Here is a 15,009-nt window from a genome sequence, read left to right as displayed (position 1 = left end):
GGCAGTATTATAGTAGTTATATTCTTGTATATAGGGGCAGTATTATAGTAGTTATATTCTTGTATATAGGGAGCAGTATTATAGCAGTTATATTCGTGTATATAGGAGCAGTATTATAGTAGTTATATTCTTGTATATAGGAGCAGTATTATAGTAGTTATATTCTTGTATATAGGGAGCAGTATTATAGTAGTTACATTCCTGTATATAGGAGCAGTATTATAGTAGATATATTCTTGTATATAGGGGGCAGTATTATAGTAGTTATATTCTTGTATATAGGAGCAGTATTATAGTAGTTATATTCTTGTATATAGGGAGCAGTATTATAGCAGTTATATTCGTGTATATAGGAGCAGTATTATAGAGTACAGAACATGTAATACCTCCCTGTACTGTAGGGGGGATGGTACCAGACAGGACACGTTTCACAGATCTGGACTGTCCGTACATTGTACGTTGTGTCTGCTTTTTAGTTACAATGGTCCAGAATAGACTATTGTATGTTGAATATATTGTTTGTTGTCACCATTCATGTGTATATAGGCTTCTTGAATTAGAAAATGTGACTCAGAAGATTAACCACAATGACAAGAACAACGGTGACCAGAGGAGATGGAGCCGTACATCCTGCGGAAGGAAGCTGCAGAGATAAGTATATGATAGGACACAGGTGTCCGCACAGAGAAAACCACAGCCATGTCACCGTCTGTAACACGCATGACCTCCTCCATGACAGCACAGTCCTCTCCTTATATACTCTGTGCTGTTGGGGGCCCTGCTTCTTCCACTATGTGACCCCCAGTATATGACCCCTCTCCTTATATACTCTGCACTGTTGGGGGCCCTGCTTCTTCCACTATATGACCCCCAGTATATGACCCCCTCTCCTTATATACTCTGTGCTGTTGGGGGCCGTGCTTCTTCCACTATGTGACCCCCAGTCTATGTCCTCTCTCCTTATATACTCTGTGCTGTTGGGGGCCCTGCTTCTTCCACTATGTGACCCCCAGTATATGACCCCTCTCCTTATATACTCTGTGCTGTTGGGGGCCCTGCTTCTTCCACTATATGACCCCCAGTCTATGTCCTCTCTCCTTATATACTCTGTGCTGTTGGGGGGCCCTGCTTCTTCCACTATGTGACCCCCAGTATATGACCCCTCTCCTTATATACTCTGTGCTGTTGGGGGGCCCTGCTTCTTCCACTATATGACCCCCAGTCTATGTTCTCTCTCCTTATATACTCTGTGCTGTTGGGGGCCCTGCTTCTTCCACTATGTGACCCCCAGTCTATGACCCCTCTCCTTATATACTCTGTTCTGTTGGGGGCCCTGCTTCTTCCACTATATGACCCCCAGTCTATGACCCCTCTCCTTATATACTCTGTGCTGTTGGGGGCCCTGCTTCTTCCACTATGTGACCCCCAGTCTATGTCCTCTCTCCTTATATACTCTGTGCTGTTGGGGGCCCTGCTTCTTCCACTATGTGACCCCCAGTCTATGACCCCTCTCCTTATATACTCTGTACTGTTGGGGGCCCTGCTTCTTCCACTATATGACCCCCAGTCTATGTCCTCTCTCCTTATATACTCTGTGCTGTTGGGGTCCCTGCTTCTTCCACTATATGACCCCCAGTCTATGTCCTCTCTCCTTATATACTCTGTGCTGTTGGGGGCCCTGCGTCTTCCACTATGTGACCCCCAGTCTAAGACCCCTCTCCTTATATACTCTTTGCTGTTGGGGGCCCTGCTTCTTCCACTTTGTGACCCCCAGTCTATGACCCCTCTCCTTTTATACTCTGTGCTGTTGGGAGCCCTGCTTCTTCCACTATGTGACCCCCAGTCTATGACCCCTCTCCTTATATACTCTGTGCTGTTGGGGGCCCTGCTTCTTCCACTATGCGACCCCCAGTCTAAGACCCCTCTCCTTATATACTCTTTGCTGTTGGGGGCCCTGCTTCTTCCACTTTGTGACCCCCAGTCTATGACCCCTCTCCTTTTATACTCTGTGCTGTTGGGGGCCCTGCTTCTTCCACTATGTGACCCCCAGTCTATGACCCCTCTCCTTATATACTCTTTGCTGTTGGGGGCCCTGCTTCTTCCACTTTGTGACCCCCAGTCTATGACCCCTCTCCTTTTATACTCTGTACTGTTGGGGGCCCTGCTTCTTCCACTATGTGACCCCCAGTCTATGACCCCTCTCCTTATATACTCTGTACTGTTGGGGGCCCTGGTTCTTCCACTATATGACCCAAAGTCTATGTCCTCTCTCCATATATACTCTGTGCTGTTGGGGGCCCTGTATCTTCCACTATGTGACCCCCAGTCTATGACCCCTCTCCTTATATACTCTGTGCTGTTGGGGGCCCTGCTTCTTCCACTATGCGACCCCCAGTCTATGACCCCTCTCCTTATATACTCTGTACTGTTGGGGGCCCTGCTTCTTCCACTATGTGACTCCCAGTCTATGACCCCTCTCCTTATATACTCTGTTCTGTTGGGGGCCCTGCTTCTTCCAGTATGTGACCCCCAGTCTATGACCCCTCTCCTTATATACTCTGTGCTGTTGGGGGCCCTGCTTCTTCCACTATGTGACCCCCAGTCTATGACCCCTCTCCTTATATACTCTGTGCTGTTGGGGGCCCTGCTTCTTCCACTATGTGACCCCCAGTCTATGACCCCTCTCCTTAAATACTCTTTGCTGTTGGGGGCCCTGCTTCTTCCACTTTGTGACCTCCAGTCTATGACCCCTCTCCTTATATACTCTGCTTCTTCCACTATGTGACCCACAGTCTATGACCCCTCTCCTTATATACTCTTCACTGTTGGGGGCCCTGCTTCTTCCACTATATGACCCCCAGTCTATGTCCTCTCTACTTATATACTCTGCACTATTGGGGGCCCTGCTTCTTCCACTATGTGACCCCCAGTATATGACCCCTCTCCTTATATACTCTGTGCTGTTGGGGGCCCTGCTTCTTCCACTATATGACTCCGAGTCTATGACCCCTCTCCTTAAATACTCTGTGCTGGTGAAGAACCCTGCTTCTTCCACTATGTGACCCCCAGTCTATGACCCCTCTCCTTTTCTACTCTGTGCTGTTGGGGGCCCTGCTTCTTCCACTTTGTGACCCCCAGTCTATGACCCCTCTCCTTATATACTCTGTGCTGTTGGGGGGCCCTGCTTCTTCCACTATGTGACCCACAGTCTATGACCCCTCTCCTTATATACTCTGTGCTGTTGGGGGCTCTACTTCTCCCACTATGTGACCCCCATTCTATGACCCCTCTCCTTATATACTCTGCGCTGTTGGGGTCCCTGCTTCTTCCACTATATGACCCCCAGTCTATGTCCTCTCTACTTATATACTCTGCACTGTTGGGGGCCCTGCTTCTTCCACTATGTGACCCCCAGTCTATGACCCCTCTCCTTATCTACTCTGTGCTGTTGGGGGCCCTGCTTCTTTCACTATGTGACCTCCCCCAGTCTATGACCCCTCTCCTTATATACTCTGTGCTGTTGGGGGCCCTGCTTCTTCCACTATATGACTCCTAGTCTATGACCCCTCTCCTTATATTCTCTGTGCTGTTGGGGGCCCTGCTTCTTTCACTATATGACCCCCAGTCTATGTCCTCTCTACTTATATACTCTGCACTGTTGGGGGCCCTGCTTCTTCCACTATGTGACCCCCAGTCTATGACCCCTCTCCTTATCTACTCTGTGCTGTTGGGGGCCCTGCTTCTTCCACTATATGACTCCCAGTCTATGACCCATCTCCTTATATACTCTGCGCTGTTGGGGTCCCTGCTTCTTTCACTATATGAACCCCAGTCTATGTCCTCTCTAGTTATATACTCGGTACTGTTGGGGGCCCTGCTTTTTCCACTTTGTGACCCCCAGTCTATGACCACTCTTCTTATCTACTCTGTGCTGTTGGGGGCCCTGCTTCTTTCACTATGTGACCCCCAGTCTATGACCCATCTCCTTATATACTCTGTGCTGTTGGGGGCCCTGCTCCTTCCATCAGTCTATGACCCCTCTCCTTATATACTCTGTGCTGTTGGGGGCCCTGCTTCTTCCACTATATGACTCCCAGTCTATGACCCCTCTCCTTATACTGGGGGTCACATAGTGGAAGAAGCAGGGCCCCCAACAGCACAGAGAATATAAGGAGAGGGGTCATAGACTGGGAGTCATATAGTGGAAGAAGCAGGGCCCCCAACAGTGCAGAGTATATAAGTAGAGAGGACATATACTGGGGGTCACATAGTGGAAGAAGCAGGGCCCCCAACAGCACAGAGAATACATGTCCTCTCTACTTATATACTCTGCACTGTTGGGGGCCCTGCTTCTTCCACTATGTGACCCCCAGTCTATGACCACTCTCCTTATCTACTCTGTGCTGTTGGGGGCCCTGCTTCTTTCACTATGTGACCCCCCCAGTCTATGACCCCTCTCCTTATATACTCTGTGCTGTTGGGGGCCCTGCTTCTTCCACTATATGACTCCCAGTCTATGACCCCTCTCCTTATATTCTCTGTGCTGATGGGGGCCCTGCTTCTTCCACTATATGACTCCCAGTCTATGACCCCTCTCCTTATATACTCTGCGCTGTTGGGGTCCCTGCTTCTTTCACTATATGACCCCCAGTCTATGTCCTCTCTACTTATATACTCTGCACTGTTGGGGGCCCTGCTTCTTCCACTATGTGACCCCCAGTCTATGACCCCTCTCCTTATCTACTCTGTGCTGTTGGAAGCCCTGCTTCTTTCATTATGTGACCCCCAGTCTATGACCCATCTCCTTATATACTCTGTGCTGTTGGGGGCCATGCTCCTTCCACCACTCTATGACCCCTCTCCATATATACTCTGTGCTGTTGGGGGCCCTGCTTCTTCCACTATATGACTCCCAGTCTATGACCCCTCTCCTTATATTCTCTGTGCTGTTGGAGGCCCTGCTTCTTCCATTATGTGACCCCCAGTATATGACCCCTCTCCTTATATACTCTGTGCTGTTGGGGGCCCTGCTTCTTCCACTATGTGACCCCCAGTATACGACCCCTCCCCTTATATACTCTGTGCTGTTGGGGGCCCTGCTTCTTCCACTATGTGACCCCCAGTCTAAGACCCCTCTCCTTAAATACTCTTTGCTGTTGGGGGCCCTGCTTCTTCCACTTTGTGACCCCCAGTCTATGACCCCTCTCCTTATATACTCTGTGCGGTTGGGGGCCCTGCTTCTTCCACTATATGACCCCCAGTATATGACCTCTCTCCTTATATACTCTGTTCTGTTGGGGGCCCTGCTTCTTCCACTATGTGACCCCCAGTCTATGACCCCTCTCCTTATATACTCAGTGCTGTTGGGGGCCCTGCTTCTTCCACTCTGTGACCCGCAGTCTATGACCCCTCTCCTTAAATACTCTGTGCTGTTGGGGGCCCTGCTTCTTCCACTATGTGACCTCCAGTATATGACCCCTCTCTTTATATACTCTGTGCTGTTGGGGGCCCTGCTTCTTCCACTATGTGACCCCCAGTATATGACCCCTCTCCTTATATACTCTGTGCTGTTGGGGGCCCTGCTTCTTCCACTATGTGACCCCCAGTCTATGACCCCTCTCCTTAAATACTCTGTGCTGTTGGGGCCCCTGCTTCTTCCACTATGTGACCCCCAGTCTATGACCTCTCTCCTTATATACTCTGAGCTGTTGGGGGCTCTGCTTCTTCCACTATATGACCCCCAGTATATGACCCCCTCTCCTTATATACTCTGTGCTGTTGGGGGCCCTGCTTCTTCCACTATGTGACTCCCAGTCTATGACCCCTCTCCTTATATTCTCTGTGCTGTTGGGGGCCCTGCTTCTTCCACTATGTGACCCCCAGTCTGTGACCCCTCTCCTTATATACTCAGTGCTGTTGGGGGCCCTGCTTCTTCCACTATGTGACCCCCAGTCTATGACTGTGACCCGCAGTCTATGACCCTTCTCCTTAAATACTCTTTGCTGTTGGGGGCCCTGCTTCTTCCACTATGTGACCCCCAGTCTATGACCCCTCTCCTTATATACTCTATACTGTTGGGGGCCCTGCTTCTTCCACTATGTGACCCCCAGTCTATGACCGCTTTCCTTATATACTCTGTGCTGTTGGGGGCCCTGCTTTTTCCACTATGTGACCCCCAGTCTATGACCGCTCTCCTTATATACTCTGTGCTGTTGGGGGCCCTGCTTTTTCCACTATGTGACTCCCAGTCTTTGACCCTCTCCTTATATACTCTGTGCTGTTGGGGGCCCTGCTTCTTCCACTATATCACTCCTAGTCTATGACCCCTCTCCTTATATTCTCAGTGCTGTTGGGGGCCCTGCTTCTTCCACTATGTGACCCCCAGTCTATGACCCCTCTCCTTATATACTCTGTGCTGTTGGGGGCCCTGCTTCTTCCACTTTGTGACCCCCAGTCTATGACCCGTCTCCTTATATACTCTGTGCTGTTGGGGGCCCTGCTTCTTTCACTATGTGACCCCCAGTCTATGACCCCTCTCCTTATATACTCTGTGCTGTTGGGGGCCCTGCTTCTTTCACTATGTGACCCCCAGTCTATGACCCCTCTCCTTATATACTCTGTGCTGTTGGGGGCCCTGCTTCTTCCACTATGTGACCCCCAGTATATGACCCCTCTCCTTATATACTCTGTGCTGTTGGGAGAACTGCTTCTTTCACTATGTGACCCCCAGTCTATGACCCCTCTCTTTATATACTCTGTGCTGTTGGGGGCCCTGCTTCTTTCACAATGTGACCCCCAGTCTGTGACCCCTCTCCTTATATACTCTGTGCTGTTGGGGGCCCTGCTTCTTCCACTATGTGATCCCCAGTCTATGACCCCTCTCCTTATATACTCTGTGCTGTTGGGGGACCTGCTTCTTCCACTATGTGACCCCCAGTATATGACCCCTCTAATTATATACTCTGTGCTGTTGGGGGCCCTGCTTCTTCCACTATGTGATCCCCGGTCTGTGACCCCTCTCCTTATATACTCTGAGCTGTTGGGGGACCTGCTTCTTCCATAATGTGACTTCCAGTCTATGACCCCTCTCCTTATATACTCTGTGCTCTTGGGGGCCCTGCTTCTTCCACTATGTGACCCCCAGTCTGTGACCCCTCTCCTTATATACTCTGTGCTGTAGCCCTCCCTCCCATTATATCAGTGGATGTCATTGCTGCTCATGTCATTGTCCCCTCTTATTATTATTAGGGCACAGTTCTCACCTGCAGCAGTCACACAGTCCTGGATAGACAGCGCTGAACTCTCCCCTGAATAAATAAAAGCAGATAACATTTGTACATGATGTATAAAATCAGCCTCAACATTAAAGCCCCTTTCCTAATGTTGTGTCTTCTCTCATGTTATGACTCCCGAGGCCCGGACCCTATAGTCCTGTAATGTCACCTCCGGGACCCGGAACCCATAGCCCTGTGATGTGTCCCTCTGAGGCCTGGACCCTGTAACCCTGTGATGTGTCCCTCTGAGGCCTGGACCCTGTAGCCCTGTGATGTGTCCCTCTGAGGCCTGGACCCTGTAGCCCTGTGATGTGTCCCTCTGAGGCCTGGACCCTGTAGCTCTGTGATGTGTTCCTCTGAGGCCTGGACCCTGTAACCCTGTGATGTGTCCCTCTGAGGCCTGGACCCTGTAGCCCTGTGATGTGTCCCTCTGAGGCCTGGACCCTGTAGCCCTGTGATGTGTCCCTCTGAGGCCTGGACCCTGTAGCCCTGTGATGTGTCCCTCTGAGGCCTGGACCCTGTAGCCCTGTGATGTGTCCCTCTGAGGCCTGGACCCTGTAACCCTGTGATGTGTCCCTCTGAGGCTTGGACCCTGTAGCCCTGTGATGTGTCCCTCTGAGGCCTGGACCCTGTAGCCCTGTGATGTGTCCCTCTGAGGCCTGGACCCCGTAGCCCTGTGATGTGTCCCTCTGAGGCCTGGACCCTGTAGCCCTGTGATGTGTCCCTCTGAGGCCTGGACCCTGTAGCCCTGTGATGTGTCCCTCTGAGGCCTGGCCCCGTAGCCCTGTGATGTGTCCCTCTGAGGCCTGGACCCTGTAGCCCTGTGATGTGTCCCTCTGAGGCTTGGACCCTGTAGCCCTGTGATGTGTCCCTCTGAGGCCTGGACCCCGTAGCCCTGTGATGTGTCCCTCTGAGGCCTGGACCCTGTAGCCCTGTGATGTGTCCCTCTGAGGCCTGGACTCTGTAGCCCTGTGATGTGTCCCTCTGAGGCCTGGACTCTGTAGCCCTGTGATGTGTCCCTCTGAGGCCTGGACCCTGTAGCCCTGTGATGTGTCCCTCTGAGGCCTGGACCCTGTAGCCCTGTGATGTGTCCCTCTGAGGCCTGGACCCCGTAGCCCTGTGATGTGTCCCTCTGAGGCCTGGACCCTGTAGCCCTGTGATGTGTCCCTCTGAGGCCTGGACCCTGTAGCCCTGTGATGTGTCCCTCTGAGGCCTGGACCCCGTAGCCCTGTGATGTGTCCCTCTGAGGCCTGGACCGTGTAGCTCTGTCATGTGTCCCTCTGAGGCCTGGACCCTGTAGCCCTGTGATGTGTCCCTCTGAGGCCTGGACCCTGTAGCTCTGTGATGTGTCCCTCTGAGGCCTGGACCCTGTAGCCCTGTGATGTGTCCCTCTGAGGCCTGGACCCTGTAGCCCTGTGATGTGTCCCTCTGAGGCCTGGACCCTGTAGCCCTGTGATGTGTCCCTCTGAGGCCTGGACCCTGTAGCCCTGCGATGTGTCCCTCTGAGGCCTGGACCCTGTAGCCCTGTGATGTGTCCCTCTGAGGCCTGGACCCTGTAGCCCTGTGATGTGTCCCTCTGAGGCCTGGACCCTGTAGTCCTGTGATGTGTCCCTCTGAGGCCTGGACCCTGTTGCCCTGTGATGTGTCCCTCTGAGGCCTGGACCCCGTAGCCCTGTGATGTGTCCCTCTGAGGCCTGGACCCTGTAGTCCTGTGATGTGTCCCTCTGAGGCCTGGACCCCGTAGCCCTGTGATGTGTCCCTCTGAGGCCTGGACCCTGTAGCCCTGTGATGTGTCCCTCTGAGGCCTGGACCCCGTAGCCCTGTGATGTGTCCCTCTGAGGCCTGGACCCTGTAGCCCTGTGATGTGTCCCTCTGAGGCCTGGACCCCGTAGCCCTGTGATGTGTCCCTCTGAGGCCTGGACCCTGTAGTCCTGTGATGTGTCCCTCTGAGGCCTGGACCCCGTAGCCCTGTGATGTGTCCCTCTGAGGCCTGGACCCTGTAGCCCTGTGATGTGTCCCTCTGAGGCCTGGACCCCGTAGCCCTGTGATGTGTCCCTCTGAGGCCTGGACCCTGTAGCCCTGTGATGTGTCCCTCTGAGGCCTGGACCCTGTAGCCCTGTGATGTGTCCCTCTGAGGCCTGGACCTTGTAGCCCTTTGATGTGTCCCTCTGAGGCCTGGACCCTGTAGCCCTGTGATGTGTCCCTCTGAGGCCTGGACCCCGTAGCCCTGTGATGTGTCCCTCTGAGGCCTGGACCCTGTAGCCCTGTGATGTGTCCCTCTGAGGCCTGGACCCTGTAGCTCTGTGATGTGTCCCTCTGAGGCCTGGACCCTGTAGCCCTGTGATGTGTCCCTCTGAGGCCTGGACCCTGTAGCCCTGTGATGTGTCCCTCTGAGGCCTGGACCCCGTAGCCCTTTGATGTGTCCCTCTGAGGCCTGGTCCCCGTAGCCCTGTGATGTGTCCCTCTGAGGCCTGGACCCTGTAGCCCTGTGATGTGTCCCTCTGAGGCCTGGACACTGTAGCCCTGTGATGTGTCCCTCTGAGGCCTGGACCCCGTAGCCCTGTGATGTGTCCCTCTGAGGCCTGGACCCCGTAGCCCTGTGATGTGTCCCTCTGAGGCCTGGACCCTGTAGCCCTGTGATGTGTCCCTCTGAGGCCTGGACCCTGTAGTCCTGTGATGTGTCCCTCTGAGGCCTGGACCCTGTAGCCCTGTCATGTGTCCCTCTGAGGCCTGGACCCTGTAGCCCTGTGATGTGTCCCTCTGAGGCCTGGACCTTGTAGCCCTGTGATGTGTCCCTCTGAGGCCTGGACCCTGTAGCCCTGTGATGTGTCCCTCTGAGGCCTGGACCCCGTAGCCCTGTGATGTGTCCCTCTGAGGCCTGGACCCTGTAGCCCTGTGATGTGTCCCTCTGAGGCCTGGACCCTGTAGCTCTGTGATGTGTCCCTCTGAGGCCTGGACCCTGTAGCCCTGTGATGTGTCCCTCTGAGGCCTGGACCCTGTAGCTCTGTGATGTGTCCCTCTGAGGCCTGGACCCTGTAGCCCTGTGATGTGTCCCTCTGAGACCTGGACCTTGTAGCCCTGTGATGTGTCCCTCTGAGGCCTGGACCCCGTAGCCCTGTGATGTGTCCCTCTGAGGCCTGGACCCTGTAGCCCTGTGATGTGTCCCTCTGAGGCCTGGACCCTGTAGCCCTGTGATGTGTCCCTCTGAGGCCTGGACCCTGTAGCTCTGTGATGTGTCCCTCTGAGGCCTGGACCCTGTAGCCCTGTGATGTGTCCCTATGAGGCCTGGACCCTGTAGCCCTGTGATGTGTCCCTCTGAGGCCTGGACCCTGTAGCCCTGTGATGTGTCCCTCTGAGGCCTGGACCCTGTAGCCCTGTGATGTGTCCCTCTGAGGCCTGGACCGTGTAGCCCTGTGATGTGTCCCTCTGAGGCCTGGACCCTGTAGCCCTGTGATGTGTCCCTCTGAGGCCTGGACACTGTAGCCCTGTGATGTGTCCCTCTGAGGCCTGGTCCCTGTAGCCCTGTGATGTGTCCCTCTGAGGCCTGGACCCTGTAGTCCTGTGATGTGTCCCTCTGAAGCCTGGACCCTGTAGCCCTGTGATGTGTCCCTCTGAGGCCTGGACCCTGTAGCCCTGTGATGTGTCCCTCTGAGGCCTGGACCCTGTAGCACTGTGATGTGTCCCTCTGAGGCCTGGACCCTGTAGCCCTGTGATGTGTCCCTCTGAGGCCTGGACCCTGTAGCCCTGTGATGTGTCCCTCTGAGGCCCGGACCCTGTAGCCCTGTGATGTGTCCCTCTGAGGCCTGGACCCCGTAGCCCTGTGATGAGTCCCTCTGAGGCCTGGTCCCTGTAGCTCTGTGATGTGTCCCTCTGAGGCCTGGACCCTGTAACCCTGTGATGTGTCCCTCTGAGGCCTGGACCCTGTAGCCCTGTGATGTGTACCTCTGAGGCCTGGACCCTGTAACCCTGTGATGTGTCCCTTTGAGGGGCCTCCATGGATGGGACTTGCTTCTCCAGTACATCCCACAGATGATTGATCGGATAAGATCTGGGGAAGCTGGATAACACCCTAAAGCTACACTTAAAGGGGTACTCCATTGGAAAACTATTTTTTTCATATTGACTGGACCAAGAAAGTTAAACAGATTTGTAAATTATTACTATTAAAAAATCTTAATCCTTCCAGTACTTATCAGCTGCTGTATGCTCCACATGAAGTTGTGTAGTTCTTTCCAATCTGACCACAGTGCTCTCTGCTGACACCTCTGTCCATGTCAGGAACTGCCCAGAGCAGGAAGAAATCCCCATAGCACACCTCTCCTGCTCTGGACAGTTCCTGACATTGACAGAGGTGTCAGCAGAGAGCACTGTGGTCAGACAGAAAAGAACTATACATGGTCCTCTGGAGGATACAGCAGCTGATAAGTACTGGAAGGATTAAGATTTTTATATAAACGTCATTTACAAATCTGTTTAACTTTGTGGCACCAGTTGATAAGAAAAAAATAGTTTTCCACTGGAGTACCCCTTGAAAACATTTTTCAGGAATGAGAAATATGGAAAAGAGATTAAAGTGGTACTTCGGTGGAAAACATTTTTTTTTTTTTTTAAATCAACTGGTGCCAGAAAGTTAAACAGATTTGTAAATTACTTTAAAAAAAACTTATTAAAAAATATTGACCCTTCCAGTACTTTTTAGCAGCTGTATGCTACAGAGGAAATTCTTTTCTTTTTGAATTTCTTTTTTGTCTTTTGCACAGTGCTCTCTGCTGACACCTCTGTCAGTATCAGGAACTGTCCAGAGCAGGAGAAAATCCTCATAGCAAACCTACAGACAGAGGTGTCAGCAGAGAGCACTGTGCACAAGACAAAAAATAATTTCCTCCATAGCATACAGCTTGTTACGCCTAGCGCTCCGGGTCCCCGCTCCTCCCCGGAGCGCTCACGGCGTCTCTTTCCCTGCAGCTCCCCGGTCAGTCCCGCTGACCGGGAGCGCTGCTCTCTCATGGCCGTTGGGGATGCGATTCGCACAGCGGGACGCGCCCGCTCGCGAATCGCATCCCAGGTCACTTACCCGTTCCCGTCTCCTGCGGTCATGTGCTGGCGCGCGCGGCTCCGCTCTCTAGGGCGCGCGCGCGCCAGCTCCCTGAGACTTAAAGGGCCAGTGCACCAATGATTGGTGCCTGGCCCAATTAGCTTAATTGGTTCCCACCTGTTCCCTGCTTATATCTAGTCTCCTCCCTTGCACTCCCTTGCCGGATCTTGTTGCCTTAGTGCCAGTGAAAGCGTTCTTTGTGTGTTTATACCCTGTGTACCAGTACCTTTGCTGTCTCCCTTGACTACGAACCTTGCCGCCTGCCCCCGACCTTCTGCTACGTCCGACCTTGCTACTGCCTACTCCCTTGTACCTCGCCTATCTTCTGTATCTTCAGCAGCCAGAGAGGTGAGCCGTTGCTAGTGGATACGACCTGGTCACTACCGCCGCAGCAAGACCATCCCGCTTTGCGGCGGGCTCTGGTGAAAACCTGTAGTGTCTTAGAACCGGTCCACTAGCACGGTCCTCGCTATCCCTCTCTGGCACAGAGGATCCACCTCCTGCCAGCCGGCATCGTGACAGTAGATCCGGCCATGGATCCCGCTGAGGTTCCCCTGCCAGTTGCCTCTGATATCACCACGGTGGTCGCCCAGCAAGCCCGACAGATCGCCCATCTAACCCACCAGATGTCAGAAATGTCCACCATTGTGCACCAACTTCAGTCGCAACTTCACCAGCAATCATCTCCTCCGCCAGCTCCTGCACCCCTTCCGCAGCGAGTGGCCACTCCTAGCCTCCGCCTGTCTTTGCCGGACAAATTTAATGGGGACTCTAAGTTTTGTCGTGGCTTCCTTTCGCAATGTTCTCTGCACTTGGAGATGATGTCGGACCTGTTTCCTACTGAAAGGTCTAAGGTGGCTTTCGTAGTCAGCCTTCTGTCTGGAAAAGCCCTGTCATGGGCCACACCGCTCTGGGACCGCAATGACCCCGTCACTGCCTCTGTTCACTCCTTCTTCTCGGAAATTCGAAGTGTCTTTGAGGAACCTGCCCGAGCCTCTTCTGCTGAGACTGCCCTGCTGAACCTGGTCCAGGGTAATTCCTCCGTTGGCGAGTACGCCATACAATTCCGTACTCTTGCTTCTGAACTTTCCTGGAATAATGAGGCTCTCTGCGCGACCTTTAAAAAAGGCCTATCCAGCAACATTAAAGATGTTCTGGCCGCACGAGAGACTCCTGCTAGCCTGCATGAACTCATTCATCTAGCCACTCGCATTGACATGCGTTTTTCTGAGAGGCATCAAGAGCTCCGCCAGGAAAAAGACTTAGATCTCTGGCCACCTCTCCCACAGTCTCCACTGCAATCTGCGCCTAGGCCTCCCGCCGAGGAGGCCATGCAAGTGGATCGGTCTCGCCTGACCCTGGAAGAGAGGAATCGCCGTAAGGAAGAGAATCTTTGTTTGTACTGTGCCAGTACTGAACATTTTCTGGTGGATTGCCCAATCCGTCCTCCACGTCTGGGAAACGCACGCTCGCACTCAGCTCTCGTGGGTGTGGCGTCTCTTGATGCCAAGTCGGCTTCTCCACGTCTCACGGTACCTGTTCGGATTTCCACTTCAGCCAGCTCTCCCCTCTCAGCCGTGGCCTGCCTGGACTCTGGAGCTTCTGGGAATTTTATTCGGGACTCCTTTGTGAATAAATTCCGTATTCCGGTGACCCGTCTTGTCAAGCCACTCCACATTTCCGCGGTCAACGGAGCCAGGTTGGACTGTACCATACGTTTCCGCACGGAGCCCCTTCTTATGAGCATCGGATCTCACCACGAGAGGATTGAACTTTTGGTCCTCCCCAATTGCACCTCGGAAATTCTCCTTGGACTTCCCTGGCTTCAACTTCATTCCCCAACCCTGGATTGGTCCACTGGGGAGATCAAGAGTTGGGGGTCCTCTTGTTCCAAGAACTGTCTAAAACCGGTTCCCAGTAACCCTTGCCGTAACTCTGTGGTTCCTCCTGTATCTGGTCCCCCTAAGGTCATTAAGGACTCTGCCTGCCACAGGAAATGCCCCTCCCCCCCTCCCAGTTCCATCAGGCAAGCTTCTGTGTCCCCTCATGGCCCTCGTCCTGGTGTCACACTGCCCCGTGCCAGGTCCCGCCCTCTGCCCTCTCTCCCCATTCCTACTCCTGCGGTTCTGCCTGCCGTTGAGGAATCCCTCCATCCTTTCCCGGTGTCCTCATCCCAGGGGAGGCAGTTACCCGATAAAGAGAAGGGGAGACCTAAGGGGGGGGGTACTGTTACGCCTAGCGCTCCGGGTCCCCGCTCCTCCCCGGAGCGCTCACGGCGTCTCTTTCCCTGCAGCTCCCCGGTCAGTCCCGCTGACCGGGAGCGCTGCTCTCTCATGGCCGTTGGGGATGCGATTCGCACAGCGGGACGCGCCCGCTCGCGAATCGCATCCCAGGTCACTTACCCGTTCCCGTCTCCTGCGGTCATGTGCTGGCGCGCGCGGCTCCGCTCTCTAGGGCGCGCGCGCGCCAGCTCCCTGAGACTTAAAGGGCCAGTGCACCAATGATTGGTGCCTGGCCCAATTAGCTTAATTGGTTCCCACCTGTTCCCTGCTTATATCTAGTCTCCTCCCTTGCACTCCCTTGCCGGATCTTGTTGCCTTAGTGCCAGTGAAAGCGTTCTTTGTGTGTTTATACCCTGTG

General features: G+C 53.7%; 1 protein-coding gene across 1 annotated transcript in view; it reads right to left on the bottom strand.

Annotated features, from left to right (window-relative positions):
• Nucleotides 1-335: 335 nt before the first annotated feature.
• LOC130357557 (ecto-ADP-ribosyltransferase 5-like) overlaps nucleotides 336-15,009 on the bottom strand; it is a 72,730-nt gene continuing 58,056 nt past the window's right edge. Inside the window, exons 4-5 of the mRNA XM_056560256.1 lie at nucleotides 7,263-7,307; nucleotides 336-630 (exon numbers count right to left, since the gene is read on the bottom strand). Of these exons, the coding sequence (XP_056416231.1) occupies nucleotides 557-630; nucleotides 7,263-7,307 (119 nt within the window). The 3' untranslated portion in view covers nucleotides 336-556. The remainder of the gene's footprint in view (nucleotides 631-7,262; nucleotides 7,308-15,009) is intronic.

Source organism: Hyla sarda, chromosome 2, assembly GCF_029499605.1.
Source record: "Hyla sarda isolate aHylSar1 chromosome 2, aHylSar1.hap1, whole genome shotgun sequence".
NCBI classification, from domain to species: Eukaryota; Metazoa; Chordata; class Amphibia; order Anura; family Hylidae; genus Hyla; species Hyla sarda.
This window is presented reverse-complemented; position numbering and strand designations above follow the sequence as displayed.